This window comes from Lepidochelys kempii, chromosome 1 (genome assembly GCF_965140285.1).
Source record: "Lepidochelys kempii isolate rLepKem1 chromosome 1, rLepKem1.hap1, whole genome shotgun sequence".
NCBI classification, from domain to species: domain Eukaryota; kingdom Metazoa; phylum Chordata; order Testudines; family Cheloniidae; genus Lepidochelys; species Lepidochelys kempii.
Genome location: NC_136380.1, coordinates 246,027,409 through 246,049,822, shown reverse-complemented (window position 1 = coordinate 246,049,822; position 22,414 = coordinate 246,027,409). Strand labels below are relative to the sequence as shown.

Genomic DNA, 22,414 nt, shown 5'->3' with positions numbered 1-22,414 from the left:
TTTGGCAACAAAAAACTTCCACCCCTGCAAGAGACATTTGTCTTTTCCCCTCCCTTTATCGTTGACAAACAGCCAGTGTAGACACCACGGCTCTTTTTTCGATTTTATTGGCCTCCAGAAAGTGTCCCACAATTCCCATGCTGCCGCTCTGGTCAGTGGTTTGAACTCCGCTGCCCTGCAGCCAACCCGCCCCTCCCCCTTGCAGGCCCCAGGAATTTTAAATCTCATTTCCTGCTTGCTGGCTTCCCAGAGGAGCTTCCCAGGTGGCTTCCCAGGTGAGCATGGCTGGCTATCGCACCAAACGCACTCCCGCTTGGACCACAGCTGAGTTGTTGGATCTGATCAGTATATGGGGAGAGGAATCTGTTCAGTTGCAGCTGCGATTGACCCATAGGAATCGGGACACATATGGGCAAATTTCTCAAGGCTTGTGCGAAAAGGGCTATGATTGGGACACACAGCAGTGCAGAGCGAAGATAAAGGAGCTGAGGCAGGAGTGCCATAAGGCACGGGAGGCGAACCATATCTCCGGTGGTGCACCTAGACCTGCTGCTTCTATAAGGAGCTGAATGCTATCCTTGGTGGTGACCCCACCTCCATCGCCGATAGCCCTGTGGACACTGCGGAGGCAGCAGAAAGAGAGGGTAACTCGGTGGCTGAAATGCTGGATGAAGAAGTTGAGCTAGAAGACGATGTGGAGCTCCCAGTGGGGTCACCTGGTGGGGCAGGCAGCCAGGAACTTTTCTCCACTCCAGAAGTGCTCTACGGGGAGCAGGAAGCAGATGAGACACCAGGTAAATTGCTGTGGCTTGTGTACGGAATCAAAAAGTGGGAGGCAGGTAGTGTTTTCTGTGAGCTGGACATTGCCCTGTGTAGCTAATCTGCATGGCCAAGCAGGGTGTCAATGGACATCAAGACCTGCAGGGAATCCTTCAGAGAGAGGCTCTGGAAAGTTTCCAAGAGGTACTTGTTAATCCTCTGCAGCAGATTCCAAGGGATTGCAGCCTTATTAGTTCCCCCATTTAGGAAACTGTACCATGCCATCTAGCAATCACTGGAGCTGGGACCAAAGCAGCACATAGCTGAGCCGCATATAGACCAGGGTGAAAGCTGCAAGCATGCAGTAGTTGGGCCCTGGTGTCCCTGGTTAACCACAGCAGTGAGTTGTCAGCCAGCAGGTTGGCTGCCTGTGAAAAAAGTGTGGGATAATTTTAGAATGAGTTCCCTGCAAAGCTGCCCTGCAAGCCATGACCATTTTGTCCATACGCACAACTGCCTTCCCCCCATTCCCGACACTCACCATGATTGGGGTGCTCGTGGAGCTGTGTGCCTGCCTAGAGTGTTTCAATCGTTTGCTGGAATGTAGCGATCCCTCTTCTGTGCAGCCCAAACCTTGAGGAACACACCACACACCCCTGCCGACCAGCTTCCGCAAATAAGGAAGAAGCTGAGACGCAGCAAAGAAGACATGTTCCGGGAGGTGCTGCAGCGCGATGAGAGACAGACCAGGGAATGCAAAGAGTGCTGGGAAGCCGAAAGGCAGGACAGAAAAGAGAATGCAGCATTTGCTAGGCAAGCAGCAGAGCGGATGATAAAAGTGATGGAGGATCAGACAGGGATGCTCAAGTCTTTGATACAGCTGCAGACTGAGCAGATCCGTGGTCGACTTCCACTGCAGCACACGCACAATTCTTTGCCAACCCCACCCCCCTCTATGCCCACACATTCCTTTTCACTTCACAGCCCTCCTGAGTTTCCCCATCGCTCCCCCCCGGCTCACCGCTTGCACAATGATAGCTGGAGCTACACACTGTTGTGAGGTTTTACCCTTTTTAATAATAAATAAAGGCTAAGGTGTTTAATGGTAGAGCATTTTTATTCTGTGTTCTACAAAAGCGTACAGCAATCAATTCACTCTCAGGAACAGGCTTCTAAAGCATTTTGTTGCATGCCTCTTGGGCCCCAAAATTGTACATGGATGCACCAGGGAAGCAACTCCAAAGCAGACATGTGTTACTGCCCCTCATTGTCAAAGTGGTCCCTCTGGGTTCCTCTGACAGCCCTAGCATCTGGCTATTCAAACTGTGCAGCCAAGCACTCTGCCTCAGTGCTCCACACCTGAGCAAACATTTCACGCTTAGATTCACACAGATTATGCAAAGTGCAGCACGTGACTATGACCACGGGAATATTATCCTCAGTAAGGTCTAGCCTGCCATTGAGACACCTCTAAGGAGCTTTCAAATGGCCAAAGGCACATTTGACTACCATGTGGCACCTGCTCAGCCTGTTGTTAAAACGCTCCTTGCTGCTGTCCAGGTGCCCTGTGTAAGATTTCATGAGCCAGGGCTGTACAGGTTAAGCGGGCTCTCCCGGGATTACTATGGGCATTTCCACATCTCCCACTGTGATCTTCTCATCTGGAAAGAAAGTCCCTCCCTGCAGCTTTCTGTTCAGGCCACTATTCCTGAAGATGCATGCACCATGCACTTTTCCAGACCAGCCTACATTGATGTCCGTGAAATGCCCCCAGTGATCCACAAGCATCTGCAACGCCATGGAGAAGTATCTCTTCCTACTGATGTATTCTGAGGCAAGGTGGTCTGGTGCTAAAATTGGAATGTGTGCACCATGAATCGCCCCGCCACAGTTAGGGAAACCCATCTCTGCAATGCCATCCACTATTTCAAGCACATTTCCCAAAGTCACAGTCCTCCGCAGCAGGGTGGAGGACTTGGAGTAATACAGCCCTACACACTTGGAGTAATACAGCCCCAACAGTGGACTTCCCCACTCCAAACTGATTTGCAACTGACCTGTAGCAGTCTGGATTCGCCAGCTTCCACACAGCGATTGCAATATGCTTCTCTACCAAAAGGGCAGCTCTCATTCTGGTGTCCTCGCGCTGCAGGTCGGAGGCCAGCTCAGCACATAGCTCCAGGAAGGTGGCTTTATGCATCCGAAAGTTCTGTACCCACTGGTCTTCATCCCACACCTGCATGACATTGCGATCCCACCAATCAGTGCTTGCTTCATCATGCTGTTGCTGAATCAATCAGCAGATGGCACATTCCTGACAGCTCCATGCTGTCAGATGTTATCGTGTTCTTTGGTTCTCCCATTCTTGAGGCTGTTGGGTGGATTCCAGTCTGCCCTCCGGGCGTCCTCTGGTTATTTCCACTTGACGCCTTCTTCAGCCGATGAACACTGGATTCTTTGGCTGGCACCTCCCTGATCATTCAGTTATTATCCACACCAAGCATCCATCCACATACATCCTCTATCTCTATTTTAATCACAATTGTTAACAAAGCGAGATGAATACAACAAAAGGGCGGGGAGTCTCTGGGTGCTCTTTCTGTTGTTAAAGAGTCTCTCTCTACGTGAGTAGTTGTTGTTACAAAGGATTGCTTTGAGAACAGACTCTGTCTTAGAATGTACTAACACAATTAGCAGCTTGCAAGTTTCACACAGAGAGGGAGAGAAACAGCACCAAAAACCAAGAGACCTCTTAATTAGTAATACCCTGGAATTTAAACTATGGGGACTCAAACTCACAGAACTTTTAATATGATCCAACATCTTTCTTCCCCCCCCTTTACATTTTCTTTTTCTCCATTTTCCTGAGATGTTTTCTGGCCATTCACCCCTCTCTACCTACAAGTCCTCCCTTACCTCATGACTGCCCCATATCTCTGGTTCCCTCCTCTCCACAAATTCCTTGTCCTTCTTTCTCTCTAGGTACCCCTGCAGCAGCGGTTCTCAAACTTTGGAGCATGCCTCCCAAGGGAGGCTCAGGAGTGTGTCAAGAGAGGTGCGAGCTGTGTGCTTTTTATTTATTTATTTATTTTAGGAGCTCGGGCTGTCAGCCCTGGGTGGCTGGGGCTTGTGCAGAAGGGCTGTGTACACCCGGGAGGCAGGGATAAAGGGGACAGATGGAGCCTCGCCGTGCGGGAACTGACAGACTGTGTCCCAACCCGGGCTCAGCTCTCCTTCCCCGCCCACCTCCTCAATCCCTCACCGGGAGGCATCCCGGGCTCAGACTCTCCTTCCCTCCTTTCCACAATGCATCACCGGGAGACGGCAGGGCTCCGGCTGGCAGCAGCAGCACAGAAGTAAGGGTGGCAATTAGGGGCTAAATCTGCTGTGAGAAGTGATATTAACATATCACTCTTTACATTGCCACCCTTACTTCTGTGCTGCTGCTGGTGCAGCGCTGCCTTCAGAGCTGGGTGCCTGGCCAGCAGCTGCTGCTCTCCACTCTGTCTTCAGAGCTGTGTGGTGGTTTATGCCCTGGGGGGGGAGGGGTGTAAACGATTACAGACACAAAGAAGGGGGGGGTCTAATCAAGTCAGTTTGAGAACCACTGTCCTGCAAGTTATCTCCATATCTCCTGTTCCCATGAGGTTCCACACTAACTCACCCCCAGATTTCTTCTTCCTTTTCCTCCCTGAGCAGAAAAATCACTTACTTTGAGTGTAGGTCTCCCTTCTTCTTATCTTACATTGAAACTATCCTCACATATCACTGACTCTTTGATGAGCCACATTACCTCAAGGGACTTCCCAGATCATGTCTGATCCTCCGTAGTAGTAGCACAGTTTACCTCAAAGAACAGGAAATGGCAGCTGAAAAAGTATTGGGCCAACGCCAGGGGAGGGAAAGGGAAGCTATTAGGGACAGGCAGGGAGTTGCAGTGAAGAAAAATGGGAGATGAATAGGCTGAATCAGCCCAGAGGAGGGGACCTATACTGCTGGTGTAGCAGGTATGTCAATATGGAAAAAAACACTAAGAGGAAATACTGGCTATACCAGCTCAGTTTGTGCCCTGATTTCTCCATAATTCACAGTTACCTGTTGTTGGGGTAATACCCTTTTTCCACTTGCTCCTAATTTTCAAAAAAGTCACCTTTTTAGCTAAAATTCCCCAAAGCTGGTCCAAAGGTTTTGTTTGTTTTGTTTTTAAATTGAGCAACACTGGCTCCTCTGTGCCTTTTTTTTTTTTTTTAGAACAGGAAAAGTATGCACTTTCCCATTCTAAATAAATTCCTGTGGGTTTTTAACCACTCAATTGCCAAATTGGCTGGAAACAGAAAATCAACACTTGGTTTTGAGATTGCATGCCCAAAATTAAGCCTTGATCCAGAAAACTCTTCTGCACACGTATTCTTTCACCCCCAGCAGTATAGTTAAGCACATGCATAAGTATCTGAGCCTTAACTTTGGCATTTTTTGACTTTTAAGTAAATCATTCAACCTCAACTTTTTTCTTTTCTTTTTTTCTTTTCTTATTTTTAGTAATGAACGTATATATTTACACATCTCAGGAAGTTCTAATGATAATGTCAATGTCACAGTTTCAGGGCAACTGCACCCGTATTTCCCCTGCATGGTTCACCAAGGGCACCCACTTCATGCTTACCTAGTATCAGAGGGGTAGCCGTGTTAGTCTGTATCCAAAAAAACAAGGAGACTGGTGGCACCTTAAAGACTAACAGATTTATTTGGGCATAAGGTTTCATGGATAAAAAAACCACTTCTTTTTTACCCACGAAAGCTTATGCCCAAATAAATCTGTTAGTCTTTAAGGTGCCACCGGACTCCTCATCACTTCATGCTTGTGGTTCCCAGAGGTCACCTCTCTTGGATGGAGACCAGCATCTCACTTCCTCTTGACTGGGGATTTTAAGGCTGTACAGCTCCCTGCCTTACACTGTGATATCCCCAGCAAGACAAACTGCTTAAAAAGGCCAGCAGTTGCATTTTGCTCTCTCTCTGGCGAACATGACTAGTGTATTGCCTTGCCCGTAGTTAATAAGTTACCACACAGCGCCCTCTGAGCCAGCACATATAAAAGCACTTCAGACAAAATACTACAACCATAAAAGAAGCTGCTAGACAGATGCTAGAAAGCCTATCAGAGTTCAACTCCAGCACAGGGTTCTGGGAGGTTTTAGTCCCTCAAAACCCACAACTGGGGTTTCCCCCATGGTTACAAGTTCATATCTGCCTTTGATCTAGAACCAGAACAAAAGCTGGGCAGAGCAGCCATTTCTTTATACAGTTCTAGCTTTTGAACTTGGCCTTATGTATCAGGTAATCAGCAGACAATGACTATCTCCTCAGGGCATAACTTCAAAAGGCTGGGTTTTTGCATAACCAGAGCTGGGGAAACCTCTCCCTAGGGATTTACTAGGAATCCATGTAATGCTTATTGTCCCAAAAATCCATACTTGTCTGCTGTGGCTCAAAAGCTGGTCTTTCTCACTAACAGAAGTTGGTCCAACAACAGGTATTCCCTCACTCGCTTTGTCTCTCCCATACTTGTCTGGCACATTTTCAATACAGTCTTTTGAACTCCTTTATGCTTTCCAGTTCTCACATCTGTCACATCTCTCCCCTCAGGGAAGTTACATACAATCCTGGCCCACCTTAATAAATTTAATACAATAAGGTCTTCCCAGATGATTGCCATATCTGTTACACAGTGAAAACATTGAAATCAGTAGGACTTCATTTTCAAAGTTGTCAGAATCCTGCATAAACAGACTTATTCACAGATTAGAAGTGTCATAGTTAAAGAACTGTCCAATATTTTGTATTTTAAAATATGTTTATTAAAATCATATACAATATATCCTCCTGTCTGCATGTTTACTATTTTTAAAATTCAATTTCTTGAAAACATGGGAAGGAAGGTATGAAGCTTTTTGGGAGTTGTAAAAAAAACCCCACATTTGTTTCTTTTCAAAACCAAAAAAACAGCAAGATGATTATATCAGAGATAACAACGAAAATTATTATGCTGATTTCTTTATTTTATTTGCATATGGTTCTGTCGCTTAAAACGGTGCCTGTAATAATTTCCTTTGGACTTCCTCACATTCTGAAAAGGATATTGCTTCTGTGAAGTCATAGCTGCGAAGTGTAGCCTTCACAATACTTCATGGTTGTGATATATGTATGCTATTACACATGTCAAAACTCGCCTTATAGGCTAATAACATATTTTAGCTATGTTTTGAGGTCTGAGTGCATGAAGCTCTGATCATTCCTACTACAGTATCACATGTCTTGGAATGTGTCATTGCTTCTAGTTTTGAAAAAAATGTGTTTTTTTTAATTGTCTGGTTGCTCTCGTAAATCTACTAACTTGGATTCAAACTTGCATTTGAAGCAATTAAAGCACTGTTATAACTAGAGTGACCAGATGTGCCATTTTTGAAGGGACAGTCCCGTATTTAAGCCCTCCTGCAGGTATCCTGAATTTTTATTAAAAAGGGGAAAATTGTCCTGTATTTTCTGTCTCCCCCCGCACGCCCTGCCCCCAGCAGTACTGGCGGGTCCTGCTGCTGGCCGGATTCCTGCTCGCCAGCCACCCACCCACCAGCTAATGATGGAGGTGAGTGTGTGGGGGGGACAAGATACAGAGTGGGGCCAGCTGCTCCCCTGGCTGGTCCATCAGCGCAGCCCCCACTGCCTGCTGGCTCTTGGCCAGCAGGGCCCCGCCCCCTGTCCCGTTTCCTGCCAGCACTGGGTGCGTGCTGTGAGCTGCGGTGGCTGGTGAGTGCGGGCAGGCACCAGGTGGCAGCCAGTTACATGTAACCTCTGCTGCCCATCCATCAGCCCTTTACATGTTTCCCCTCTTGCTGTCTTCTCCCTGCTTTGCCCCTTCACCCCCTCCCCCCAGCCCCACTGAACCAGCCCCTGGTCAGAGTGCTCAGCTCACTAACAGCCTGGCCGGCAGGCTCCTTCCTTCCTGCACGGCCTGTGGCTGGGCTAGGCTGACCAGACAGCAAGTATGAAAGATCGGGACAGAGGGTGGGGGGTAATAGGCGCCTATATAAGACAAAGCGGGACGTGGGAGGGGGTGGATAGGGGGCAGGGACCAGGCTGTTTGGGGAGGCACAGCCTTCCCTAATCGGCCCTCCATACAGTTTTGCAACCCCGATGTGGCCCTCGGGCCAAAAAGTTTGCCAACTCCTGTCTTAACCCCTTCCTGCCAGCACTGTAGCCAGAGATGGCTGGGTCATAATAGGCTTTGCCTTCCCTGGTGCAGCTGCTGACCAGCCGCCGGACAACTGGGCCATGGTGCCCCCCCCTTCCCCAAGACCCCCACTGCCTTCTCCACTCCACCACCCACCCACGAAGGTCCCCACTGCTCACTGCGCTGCTGGGGCCAGCGGATCAGCTGGGGGAGAGGCCCTTCAGGGGCAGGAGGAGTTGGTGCTCAGGGAGGCTGCCTGTGGCCCGGTTCGACTCTGGTGGGGGAAGAGCCGGTGGCTCAGCCTGCCACTGGGGCCATCCCAGCGCTCGGGGTGGCCAGCAGCTCGGCTCGGCCCGGCCCAACGGTGGGTCGGGGAGGCCAGCTGGGGCGGGCAGGCCGGGGCTTCTCCGGTCGGGGGGGGGCCTCTCAGGGCTTTTCCTTTTAGGGGGTGGATTCAGGACTCCAGCGTGCAGGGGGAGGGGGGCATGTGAACCTGTGTGACTCCCCCCCCCCATGTATTACCTCTGGAAGACATGGCGCCAGGTACCAGGAGAGGCGGGTCCATCCCGGGGCCCTAACCAGGCATGGAGGGTGGAGAGCACCGGGCAGGGAGGGTCGGGTCAGGTCAGTCAGCCACCCTCCCTGTGTGAGAGAGGTGTATGGGAGTGTGTGTGTGTCACCTCTCCCTCTGTGGGGGGGGGGTTGGGTAAGGGTACGTGTGTCACCCCTCCTTGTGTGAACCCTACAGCCTTAAAGATAAGAAGGTAAATAAAAGGAATCCAACTACGCAATATTTCTTTTTAACAGGGGTTCAGTCAATGTGTTAATGTTTGTAACTGCATAGTTCTGACTGATTGCCATTGAACTCGCTTGAATATGAGTAATTTTACCAGGTGTCCCATATTCACCATAAGGAAATGATTATAGCTTTAACATAACTTTTAGTGTAGTACATATTGTCATTATTTATAATAATAATTTATCATTTTAAGTACTCACACCCTAAGACCTCTGTGTCTTAAGAAAGAACTAAAAATAATAAATACCTCCTAACATGGTAGGAACACAACCACCCCCACACAGGGACCTGATGCTGCCAACACTTAGGCTAGTGCTGAACTTTACTGCCCTGTATGCCTAAGAGTTGGCAGGATCAGCACCACAGTTAACAAGGGAGAAAAGATGTACAAGTCCTGTATTTATGTGTGGGCATATCTAGATGTGCTTTGGACTGTGTGCCCCTTGCCCATGTGGATTATACATTCGTTCCTGTATGGATAGTGCCCAGCACACTGTGCCTGCTGCTGATCGTAAGTAAAATTTTGTGTCCATGTGTGTGGTTGGGGGAGGGGGCTGTCTCTGTAAATGTGTGCCTATCTTTTATGTGCCTTTATGGCTGGTTGCTTGGGTGTGTTTATGAGTAGGCATGGGCGTGCCTAGCAGTATTTGCATTTGCAAATGTGCCTTGATGGCTGGTTGTTTGAATGTGTGAGCGAGCACAGAATCATAGAAACGTAGGTCTAGAAGGGACCTTCAGAGGTCATCAAGTCCAGCCCTCTGCACTAACGCATGTGACAGTGTAGGCCTGTATTACTAGATGTGGTTTTATGTTGAAATCAAACTAGGACACTTTTATTCTAACATATGTGCCCACGCACTACACTGGAAAAAGGTCTTTTTTGCTGGTACAAGCTGTGTCTACACCCGGCCTTTTGCTAGCATCTATGTTGATTGGGAGTATGATTTATTTTTTTTCACATTCCTAACAGACATAGCTATGCTGGCATAACTTTTTAAAATGTAGATTAGGCCACAGACTTTTACCAAAATAACAACAGGTGTGAGTTAAAACCAGATTAGATAAATTGGTGCAGCCCAGCCACACGGGTGTATGGCAGTGTATGTCAAAACTTCTACATCTGTAATTCAAGCTGTTGTTCTAGGCCCTATCTACACTACAAACTTTGACGGAGGCCTGTTATTGGGCATAATTCATGTATTGCTCATGTGGGGGCACACTGGGTGCTACTGGGCCAGAAGAGCTAGTCTGCAGCCTAGAGGGTTGCCAGGCATCCAGTTTTCGACTGAAACGCCTGGTCGAAATGGGACCCTGGTGGCTCCAGAGCCATTTAGTTAAAAGTCTATTAAAAGTCCGGTCGGCAGCGCAGCGGGGCTAAGACAGGCTCCCTGCCTGCCCTGGCTCCACATGGCTCCTGGAAGTGGCTGGCATGTCCATGCGTCCCCCAAAGCGTCGGAGCTGCCGCTGGGGCTCTGCATGCTGTCCCTGTCCCAAGTGCCGGTTCCACAGCTCCCATTGGCTGAGAACTGCAGCCAGTGGGAGCTACGGGGGCAACGCCTGAGGACTTGAAGTGAGCTGTAGCTCACGAAAGCTTAGGCTCAAATAAATTGGTTAGTCTCTAAGGTGCCACTAGTACTCCTTTTCTTTCTGCCTGCGGACTGGGGCAGTGCACAGAGCCACTTGGCCAAGCCTCTGCCTAGGAGCCAAAGAGAAATGCTGGCCGCTTCCAGGAGCCGCCTGAGATAAGCGCCACCCAGAGCCTGCACCCCAAACGACCTCCTGCAACCTCCTGCCTCAGCCCTGAGCTGTACCCTGGAGCCCGCACTCCTTCCTGTACCCCAATCCTGAATTCCTGTTCCCCGTCCTGCTCCCAAACTACCTCCTAGAGCCTGAACCCTCTCTTGCACCCCAACCTCCTGCCTCAGCCCAGAGCCACCTGCACCCTGAACCCCCATTTCTGGCCCCATGCCAGAGCCTGCACCCCCACCCTAGAACCCAAACTCCCTCCTGCACCCCAACCCCTTGCCCAGCCCCGGGGGACAATGAGCGAGGGTGTGGGAGAGCAAGCGACAGGGGAGGGGAGATGGAGTGAGCTGGGGCACGGCCTCAGAGAGGGCGGGGCAGGAAAGTTGGCCACCTACACGCTTTGTTACCTACACGCTTGGGGGGGGGGGGGGAGGAGAATTCTCCTTTCTGCCCTGACCAAAACTCATGGCAAAGTTGCTCTTTCCCCTCCCCTGCTATACAGCGCTTGTTGCAACGCGCCCCCGGCCTGGCTGAGCCCACGGCCGCCCCGCCAGAGGCTCAGCCCGCCCCGCCTGGTGTCCTGCCCCTGCGGGCGCTGCAGCAAAGCGGCCACTGATCCGCACACCCGGGCGCTTCCTGCCACGCCGAGCTGCCGCTGAGCAAACGCAGGGCGAGGCCGGCTGGGCGTGCGGGATCGGAGGGGGCCGCGCCCACGCCCGGGAAGTCCAGCAGCCCTGGCCCCGGGGCGACGGGGAGGGTGCGCTCCTCCCTGCTGCCGTCGCCAGGCAGGGGGAGGAGCAGGGAGCGCGGCGGCCGGCTCCTGGCAGCCAGCTGCTACCTGCGCTGGCGGGAGGGCGTGGCAGAGCCCCCGGCTGCCCAGCCCCGTAACCCTGGGCGCTGGAGTTGGGCGGCGGCGGCGGCTGCTCAGCCAGGGACCGTAGGGAGCAGGCTCCACCGCCGCCTCCGCTGGAGCTTCTTCCCCCAGCTGGACCATGGGCACCCCGGGCTCCTCCGCCGTCGAGCACAGCTACATCCGCACCGTCCTGGGCCACCAGACCATGCAGGAGCTGGACAGTTCCACCCTGGCTTTGCCCTCCGAGGCCAGGCTGAAGCTCGTGGGCAACCGCGCCGGGGAGGAGAAGAGTCTCCGCATCCAGCAGCAGGTCCAGCAAACGCTGGCCAGGAAAAGTAGAGGCTCCCTGTCAAATGGTGAGTGCCCCAAGCAGGACCCGATTCTTTCCCCCCCCCTTCTGACTCTCCCCTTCTCTCCACTCTTTCCTCTTATTCCCCCAACTCCCTTTCTCCCTTCTCATTCTTCTTGCTTTCCTCACCACTTCTTCCCCCCCCCGCCTTCTTTTCTTCCTCATTCTCCTTGTTCTTTTGATTCTTCCTCCCTCCCCCTTACCAAGATTAATACAACAATACCAATAGTCTCTGGTACATTTTGCTTTCTTCTTTACAGTTCTCTCACAAGGCAGCCTTATCCTGTAGGAAGGCTCCTCCTGAAGGTGACACTGATATTCCATGGCTCTCTGTATTCTCATCTTGCCTACAGAAAAGTTTGAATCAGTCACCTCCAGGAGTCAAATGTTTCCCTTACAAATCTCTTCCTCCCCCTGTCGAAACCATTCTGCCTGTCTTCCCCCTTATCGGCTGTTATGCTAAGACCAGCTGTGAGGTTCTCCATTTTTCTGGCTTCTTTCAACTGTGTGTCATGTCTCCAGTTGAAATTGTCGCTATATAAATGTAACCAGGAGTACCTAAACGATTTAGGAGCGCAATACTGATTTGAAAGTCAAGGGGATTTATGCTCTATCAGTGTTTTTGAAGATCGTGGGCCTTTTGATTAAGCTCAGTATCGGTTATGTTCTCTGTCTTAGTGTTTGTAAACTGCAGTGGTCCTCGGGGAAATGGCCTTGAGGTGATCTAATGAGCCTTTCCTGCCTCTTACAATATTTACCATAAGATCATAGTTGTGTTTCTTCTTTTTTCTTTAATGCTCCCTCTCTCTTTCCTTTCTAATTAAATAAATTAGCCCTGATTTTCCAATCTTGCTACAGTATTTTCACAGTAGTATAACTCCACTGACTTTAGCTGAGTTATTCCTGGTTTATCAGGTGTGGAATCATAGAATATCAGGGTTGGAAGGGACCTCAAAAGGTCATCTAGTTCAACCCCCAATCCCCAATTTTTGCCCCAAATGGCCCCCCTCAAGGATTGAACTCACAACCCTGGGTTTAGCAGGCCAATACTCAAACCAGCGAGCTATCCCTTCCCTGTGTCTTCTGTTGCCATCCTGTAACCATTCCAGTGTGTTTATTTTAATCCTCTCTTAATAACTATTTTTTCTAACTGTCCCCATTTGCTAAAGAAAATGGAAAGAATAAAGAAAATAATGTCTTGCCTGCCTTCAGGCTGCAAACAAAAAGTAAACAAAGGAGAGGCATAATAAAATACACATGGGAAAGGAGTGATTAGGAGACATGGAAATGATAATACCATAGAACAGGGATTGGCAGTCTTTGGCCCGCAGCCCGTCAGGGAAATCCAATGGCGGGCCGAGATGGTTTGTTTACCTGAAGTGTCCACAGGTTTGGCCGATCTCAGCTCCCACTGGCTGTGGTTCGCCATTCCAGGCCAATGGGGGGCTGCGAGAAGCGGCGGCCAGCACATCCCTCAGCCTGTACTGCTTTCTGCAGCCCCCATTGGCCTGGAATGGTGAACCGTGGCCAGTGGGAGCTGCCATCGGATGAACCTGCAGATGCTGCAGGTAAACAAATCGCCCTAGCCCAACAGCGGATTTCCCTGATGGGCCATATGTCAAAGGTTGCCGATCCCTGCCATAGAAGATTATTATTTACACTACACATTGGTGTGCGTAGTGCTTTATAGTTAAATAAAAGGGTATCAATCCCCACCTTTAGGAGTCTCTGACCTATGGGTTGGATTCATGCAGCCACACCCTTTACACACCACATGGATCCAGGGCCTAAGAACCTGATCCTCTAAAGCGCTGAGAGCTAGATACCTTCAGCTTTTCTTATAATATGGCCTTATATTCGTATTAATTGGTGTTGGAAATATGATTTTATTTTAAAACAGAGGCATCCCAAAGCTAGGGTATAAGGATCAATCATGAAAGCTTTAATCCTGTTTTTTTTAAGTAAAAAGATGAGAAATATTGACTCACTCTTTATTATAGTCTGATGCTCCATTGATGTGAAGAGTCTTAAGCTGAGTTTTAAGTACTGAAGCTATCATCTTTTTGTTTTCATAAAAATATGAGAGAAAGTACCCCTTATGGATAAATATAATTCATCCAGCTGTCTTGTCCCCAGCAAAAAAAAAAAAAATCTGATCTAGTGCTATTGGTGGCTTCCAGCTCAAAAAATTCACTAAAAATGAATCGGATGCAGTCATAACTGTACCTTCGTTAAAAAACTTTGCAAGACATCCATCAAAATCACGTACCCTTGGTTTCACAATCAACTGGCCAGTAGCTCTAGACAGAACAGTTTATATGTAAATTCTGAGCTATAAAAGTATTGAGTATAAAAGAAGCTTCCAAAGATTTTAACAGTTGTCATTTGTTCTGTTGAAATGCATTTTTATTTTACTTTATATTATGGCTGACAATAGAGTTGAGACTTGGAAAAATGCTTCTTTAAACTGAAGCTGACAAATGAGGGTGAGTTAGGACAATGCAAATGTCAACACACCCAAAACACTCTGAAAGAGACCTCCAGACCTACTACTTTCTCTAATTCCTCTGTTTGCAATTCTGGTGGATTTGGGATATTGGGGTGGGGGGTGTATTTGCTTTGTTTATCTAAAATTCAAGTATTTCAGACATTTTGCATTTTTGAAATGCCAATATTTTTTTTTAAATAGGCTTCAGAAACAAGAAGCCTATATATAAAATACCTGTGATATGTGCACTAGTTATTCCACTAAGGACTTTAACCACTGTTGTTCTTCCTTATCTACTCAATTTATCACACTTCTTTGGGTTATTTCCAACTCAAAACACAGAAAGACCCAAGAAAACTGGATTTGCTTCATATTAATTTTTATACTTAGGCAAGCCCCCTCCACAGAGATTTGCTATTAGTTTAGATGGAAAAAACCACCCATCTTCCTGAATTATAAAGCCTTTCAAACTTTGCTTTAACACCACTGGCTAAATATGCACCAAATGCCTAATCCTGCATCCCTTAAAGTCAATGGGAAAACTCTCATGCACTTCAAAAGGAGAATGCCCAATCCCCTCTGATATAAATGCCTTATTGGTAAGCATTGCAGACCCAGTTCAGCAAGCCACTTAAGCATACACATAACTGGACTATTCATAGAATCATAGAAGATTAGGGTTGGAAGAGACCTCAGGAGGTCATCTAGTCCATTACCCTGCTCAAAGCAGGATCAACACCAATTAAATCATCCCAGCCAGGGCTTTGTCAAGCTGGGCCTTAAAAACCTCTAAGGGTGGAGATTCCACCACCTCCATAGGTAACCCATTCCAGTGTTCACCAAGCTCCTAGTGAAATAGTGTTTTCTAATATCCAACCTAGACCTCCCGCACTGCAACTTGAGACCATTGCTCCTTGTTCTGTCATCTGCCACCACTGAGAACAGCTGAGCTCCATCCTCTTTGGAACCCCTGTTCAGGTAGTTGAAGGCTGCTATCAAATCTCCCCTGCCCCCCCCCCCCCCCGACTCTTCTCTTCTGCAGACTAAACAAGCCCAGTTCCCTCAGCCTCTCCTCGTAAGTCATGTGCCCCAGCCCCCTGATTATTTTCGTTGCCCTCCGCTGGACTCTCTCCAATTTGTCCACATCCTTTCTGTAGTGGGGGGCCCAAAACGGGACGCAATACTCCAGATGTGGCCTCACCAGAGCTGAATGGAGGGGAATAATCACTTCCCTTGATCTGCTGGCAATGCTCCTACTAATGCAGCCCAATATGCTGTTAGCCTTTTTGGCAACAAGGGCACATTGTTGACTCATATCCAGCTTCTCCTCCACTGTAATCCCCAGGTCCTTTTTTGCAGAACTTCTGCTTATCTGGTCGGTCCCCAGCCTATAGCAATGCATGGGATTCTTCCATCCTAAGTGCAGGAGTCTGCACTTGTCCTTGTTGAACCTCATCAGATTTCTTTTGGCCCAATCCTCCAATTTGTCTAGGTCACTCTGGACCCTATCCCTCCCCTTCAGCCTATCTACCTCTCCCACTATCTTAGATCATTAATAAAGATATCGAACAAAACTGGCCACAGGACGTACCCCTGGGGCACTCCGCTTGATACCGGCTGCCAACTAGACATCGAGCAGTTGATCACTACCCACTGGGCCCGACAATGTAGCCAGCTTTCACACACTTAAAGTTAGGCAAACACATAAGCACTTGTTTCTACATGTGTCAAGAGGAAACAATGGTACATACTGCACTAAGGGCCCAATCCTATTGTCCCTGTGCCCTAATAGTTTTCATTGACTGAACTGGAAGTTTTGGGTGTGCAAGGAGTATAGCATCAAACAGTATATTTTCTATAAAAGGCATCAAACTAATTGTTCTAGCTCAGCCTTAACTGTGACCTACAAAGAGAAACATTGGGTTTGTGCCCTTTTTTGCTGTTTCATAATGCATAAAGAATCCTGAAAGCATTTTGTTGTTGTGGGTGTTTTTCTGCTTCTTTTTTGTTTGTTTGTTACAAGTTCAAATCCATCTTGAAATATGTGCATTTTTATTCCTTGAAAAAATTTATAGTTAATCTTCAAATGAGAATTGCTCCAGTTGCTATACGATTAAAATTAAGTGCTGTTTCAGTTCTATTTTAAAAGAAAAACACCTGGTCAGTGATAAATACCCATAAACAATCTCCATTGTCAAATTATTATATTATTATTAAATATAAGATACTAAGTGGCATTAGTTCCAGCTACTGTTGAACCAGTTGCTGTCACTTTCTAAGTTAAAAGTTTGGTCAGAAAGAAATAAAATTGAGCACTAAAGCAGTCAAATGAAAATTTTGATTGTCTAAATAAATAACAGATTCTGTTTTGCAGTGAGACCAAGTGGCAGAGAGTTTATAATCACAGAGAGAGATAGCAGTATCAAAAATGTTATGCAATAATGGGTCTGGAATTCCTCCCTTCAGTTCACATGTGTAATTTAACAGTAGTGGTGATTTCATGTGCTCTTCAACAAATTAGAACCCATTATATTTCTCAAAAAAAGAAAAGGAGTACTTGTGGCACCTTAGAGACTAACCAAATTATTTGAGCATAAGCTTTCGTGAGCTACAGCTCACTTCATTGGATGCATTCAGTGGAAAATACAGTGGGGAGATTTATATACACAGAGGACATGAAATAATCGGTGTTACCATACAAACTGTAACGAGAGTGATCACTTGAGGTGAGATGTTACTAGCAGGAGGGGGGAGGGGAAACCTTTTGTAGTGATAATCAAGGTGGGCCATTTCCAGCAGTTGGCAAGAATGTCTGAGGAACAGTGTGGGGTGGAGGGTGGAATAAACATGGGGAAATAGTTTTACTTTATGTAATGACCCATCCACTCCCATCAAGCCTAAGTTAATTGTATCCAGTTTGCAAATTAATTCCAATTCAGCAGACTCTTGTTGGAGTCTGTTTTTGAAGAGTTTTTGTTGAAGAATTGCCACTTTTAGGTCTGTAATCGAGTGACCAAAGAGATTAAAGTGTTCTCCGACTGGTTTTTGAATGTTATAATTCTTGACATCTGATTTGTGTCCATTTATTCTTTTACGTAGAGACTGTCCAGTTTGACCAATGTACAGGGCAGAGGGGCATTGCTGGCACATGATGGTATATATCACATTGGTAGATGTGCAGGTGAACGAGCCTCTATACTGTGGCTGATGTGATTAGGCCCTATGCTGGTGTCCCCTGAATAGATATGTGGACACAGTTGGCAACGGGCTTTGTTGCAAGGATAGGTTCCTGGGTTAGTGGTTCTGTTGTGTGGTGTGTGTGGTTGCTGATGAGTATTTGCTTCAGGTTGGGGGGCTGTCTGTAAGCAAGGACTGGCCTGTCTCCCAAGATCTGTGAGAGTGAGGGGTCATTCTTCAGGATAGGTTGTAGATCCTTGATGATGCGTTGGAGAGGTTTTAGTTGGGGGCTGAAGGTGATGGCTAGTGGCGTTCTGTTATTTTCTTTGTTGGGCCTGTCCTGTAGTAGGTGACTTCTGGGTACTCTTCTGGCTCTGTCAGTCTGTTTCTTCACTTCAGCAGGTGAGTACTGTAGTTGTAAGAATGCTTGATAGAGATCTTGTAGGTGTTTGTCTCTGTCTGAGGGGCTAGAGCAAATGCGGTTGTATTGTTTTTGTTTCTCCTTTTCACCAATCTGGATCTCTTTGATGTGTCTTTACTGGCTACTTAACTCTGTATCTCGCATTTCCATTCCTTTAGTGATTGACAAAAGTCCACACTCCTTTACGTTAACAATTTTATTGATGGGTGAATCTGGCACCATAGCTTATCAAAAAGGGCCCTGACTATATAATTACTTTCACTGAAGAAGTCACATTCAATTTTATAAGTAATAGACCTATAAATCTTCTGAGGTTTTGGAGGACAGTTTTGGGTGTAGGCCAGTTATGGATTAGGTTCCCTTTTATGTCTCCCTTATGTTTCTTCATTTGTATAGGTCTGTCATAAATATAAAGGGAAGGGTAAACACCTTTAAATCCCTCCTGGTCGGAGGAAAAACCCTTTCACCTGTAAAGGGTTAAGAAGCTAAGACAACCTTGCTGGCACCTGACCAAAATGAGCAACAAGGAGACAAGATACTTTCAAAGCTGTAACGGGGGGAGGACAAAGGGTTCTCTCTGTCTGTGTTGTCTTTTGCCGGGACCAGAGCAGGAATACAGGTCAGAACTCCTGTAAAGGGTTAATAAGCAATCTAGTTAGATATGCGTTAGATTCTGTTCTGTTTAAATGGCTGATAAAATAAGTTGTGCTGAATTGAATGTATATTCTTGTTTTTGTGTCTTTTTGTAACTTAAGGTGTTGCCTAGAGGGATTCTCTATGTTTTGAATCTGATTACCCTGTAAGGTATTTACCATGCTGATTTTACAGAGGTGATTCTTTTACTTTTTCTTTAATTAAAATTCTTCTTTTAAGAACCTGATTGATTTTTCATTGTTCTTAAGATCCAGGGGTTTGGGTCTGTGTTCATCTTTGCAAATTGGTGAGGATTTTTTATCAAGCCTTCCCCAGAAAAGGGGGTGTAGGACTTGGGGGAATTTGGGAGGGAAAGACGTTTCCAAGTGGGCTCTTTCCCTGTTATATTTGTTAGACGCTTGGTGGTGGCAGCAATAAGGTCCAGGGACAAAAGGTAAAATAGTTTGTACCTTGGGGAAGTTTTAACCTAAGCTGGTAAAAATAAGCTTAGGGGGTTTTTCATGTAGGTCCCCACATCTGTATCCTAGAGTTTAGAGTGGGGAAGGAACCTTGACAAGGTCTTAATGGGATTTTTCTCCCTTGCATTTAGCTGACTTTCTCTCTTCTAGTTTGAGTAGATGTTTCAGTAGAAAGTTGGATCATACTCAATCTCACATTTAAAAACAAAGAAAATCATTCCCTTTTAAAATTATTGTAGTAGAGAGAGGCATTAAGTAGAAGGAACATTTGCTGAAGGCTTCCATTCATATTTTTTCCTGTTAAATTCTTTGCTACTTCTTCCTAAATAATAAAGCCTTTTTGTTTTTCTTAAACTATGAGAAATTGTGCAACTGTTCCAGCCTGGACAAATGTAAAGTATAAAACATTAGGAAGTATACTGTAGAGATCACTCCTCCATTGGCAGGGAGATAGAGTCATCCAGATCATTCAGTCCATCTCGAGCATCTGTGATTCCGCGAAGGGCTGATACAGTATGGTAGAAATCTAAGTGCTTCTGTATTTCATGAATGTTTGAATATGAAATAGGAGAAGGAAGAAAGCAGGAATCTAGAACTCCAAAGGTTACCTGTAGGGGACGCTTTCACCCACTCTGAGACAGGGTGGGGAACAGAGATTCATGAGGTGAAAAACCAGAGCAACATGAGAAGATCATGACCACTAATGGACTCTGACTAGCTGGGGTGTGATTATATTGAGACCTGCTGGGTTTCTTGGCTCCACAAGGTTTTAGGCTGGACATATATTGTCCTTTTGTTATAAAATAATTTGTTATAAAATAAGATTGTATTTACATTAGTCTTGTTTCAATTACAGGAGGTCTCCATCGGGCCACCAGTGTTCCAGAACATGTTTATAACCTGGACACAGTTGATAATTCTTTTGTTTCAAGACTTGCACATGGAGTCACTTATTATCCCTCTCTCCAGGTGAGGAAAATGTAGGGAATAACTGAAAATATGTAGAATTGCAAATTTATGACTTTGTTTGCTGCCACAAACAGTGGCTCAGGTTTTTTTTCTATCATGTTAAATGTTCACACTGTAATCTCTTTAAACCAGTGGTGAGCAAGCTGTGGCATGCAGGCAATCCGCTGGCGGGCCACCAGACTGTTTGTTTACATTGGCATAGCTCCCAGTGGCCACCGTTCGCCATTCTCGGCCAATGGGAGTCGCAGGCAGCATGTCACCCACTCCACATTACAGAATGAATAGTATCATCTCTGGAAAGGAGGGAGCACTGAGGGAAGAAACTGGAGGTAACACAGGAACCTCAGGGAGATATCATGGTTTTGATGGTAGAAATGGAAGAACCAGGGAGAGTGGATGGCATGGGACAATGGCTTGCAGCTTCCCTATACCACAGTGTGGGACTGTGACTCCTGAAATGAAGCATTCTTTTCCCCCTTACAGTTCCTTCCATTGCCCTTAAATACGTATCTCTCTTCAATAACAAATGCAACCAACCCCACGAGCCTGACCCAGTCCTACAGCTAGATTGTGCACCCCTTCCTTCCACTGGTGAGCATTCCCATTTTTGAGACAATCCCTGTGAGGAGCGAGCTCCTCACCAGTAAGAGTAAGGAGTTTGCAGTCTGGCCCCTAGATGCTATGGCCTCCACCCTAAATTCATAATTCACAGTAACTTTTTAATGCATGTGTATGTAAATAAGGTGTGGTTTAGGGATTATGACAAGTTGCCAGTATGACCATTGATGCCAGAAAAGCTGTTCATCACTGCTCCAGTGCAAGGTCAGATAAGCTGACTGCATGTACAAACCTGACTAGAATATCATTGTTAATGCTCTTCACTGACATAGCCTCTTTCATCTGTCTGAGGGTTTAACTTCAGCTTGAGATGTTGGTGTTCAGTGTCTTCGAAAATCAAGCTCTGGGCGTGTCAAGTTGAACACCTAAAAATGGAGATGACCCAGAATGTAGAGGCCCTTTTGAATGTCTCTCAATTTAGTGACTTGCCCAGGATAACACTTCAAGATGGTGGCAGAGCAGGGACTAAAACGCAGGAGTCTTGACTCCTAGCCCAGGGCTCCTAAGCACTAGAATGCACTCCCTCCTCGTTTCAGTGGGAGGTTAATGAAGAAGTGCAATAAAACCCATTATCATCTGCGTCTTTGACTGAAGTTCACGTTTTATTGTACTATTCTACTAGCAACTGGCAAAACATTTTATCCACCCAAATTATAAAATAATAGTTAAGAAAACAAAAAAAGCTCTGTTCTTCTGGTGACTTTTGTCCCTTTTTTTGCTGGTTTTGTACAGATGAGCTTACCAATCACTTACAGAAATGGCTGGGGGAATACAGCCACACAATATAATTCATACAAGACCATGGAAGAAAGGTACCAAAGGCAGCCTCTGAAGAGATTAGAAGTTTCTCCTCAGAAAGGTCCTGAGAAGCTGGCATATGTATACGATGATTTCCGCTACAACAGGGGAAACCAAGTTGGATTCACTCCAAGGCATGGTGATAGCAGGAGATCCAATGTTATTGCCCCACCAAGATATGCTCGCTCTGAGATTGTTGGTCATGGTAATCGTGATTCTGCAATCAGAGAGCAGATTTATCAAACCCAGTTCCATAGAGGACCTTTTAATGACACAGTCTTTGACAGTGCCCCCACCAGCCCAAGTGTATCTATCTACCCACAAGCTGGATTCAGTCGCAGTATGACCAACCTCTTAGAGAAAGAGAACTACCTGACTACAGGTAGTGCTGTGGGACAAGTCAGAGCACCTGTTGCTTCCCAACCTGGATTTCAGAACAGGCAGTCTCTGAAGTCCAGCTGGCAACAAAGTACCTTCAGAAGCACACCGTCCATGAGGGAAACTCCCCAGCCAGCTGCAGGGACCAGTGCTACTGCCGAAACAGGTGGGAAGAGGATGGCAATGACTGCAGCTCTGGCGGCAGCATCATCAGAAAATGTTCTCTTACACGCTGGGAAAGCAGTTTCCAGTGGATCTCAGCTAGGGTAAGTCTGACTCTAAATCTTCTCCAGTTCACAGATACCTGGACATTTTCATGCGGATTTTGTATCCCACGTGTTTCCCAGTAGAAAAAGAAATGATCCTAGTCCATCAGTTCACAAAGCATAGATGCATTTCTGGCCAGTGGCTCAACAGCCGACTCAATCTAAAATATTTCAGTGTGGAAGAGTCATTTTATGATTTCTTTTTGGACTCTTATTTTGGATGAATGGACGGAAGAAGGGAAAATTATTATTATTACTATTATTGTGAACTATATATACTGTAGTGCCCAAAAGCCTCGTGACTGTGGTCTCATTGTGCTAGGCACTAGTCAAACATATAGGGAGACATGTTATTTGCCTTGAATAATTTACAGTCTAACTTGCAATGACATATTGACAGGCCTTGTGCTGTTGGGTAGATCAGATCATTTCAGCTCTGGTTCATTTGGCAGT

At 46.6% G+C, this 22,414-nt stretch overlaps 1 protein-coding gene across 1 annotated transcript in view; it reads left to right on the top strand.

Moving 5' to 3' along the window:
- The first annotated feature begins 11,287 nt into the window (after window positions 1-11,287).
- The window catches only part of PKP2 (plakophilin 2), a 60,548-nt gene continuing 49,421 nt past the window's right edge, over window positions 11,288-22,414 (top strand). Inside the window, exons 1-3 of the mRNA XM_073329957.2 lie at window positions 11,288-11,741; window positions 19,789-19,901; window positions 21,252-21,961. Coding sequence (XP_073186058.1) covers window positions 11,525-11,741; window positions 19,789-19,901; window positions 21,252-21,961 — 1,040 coding nt within the window. The 5' untranslated portion in view covers window positions 11,288-11,524. The remainder of the gene's footprint in view (window positions 11,742-19,788; window positions 19,902-21,251; window positions 21,962-22,414) is intronic.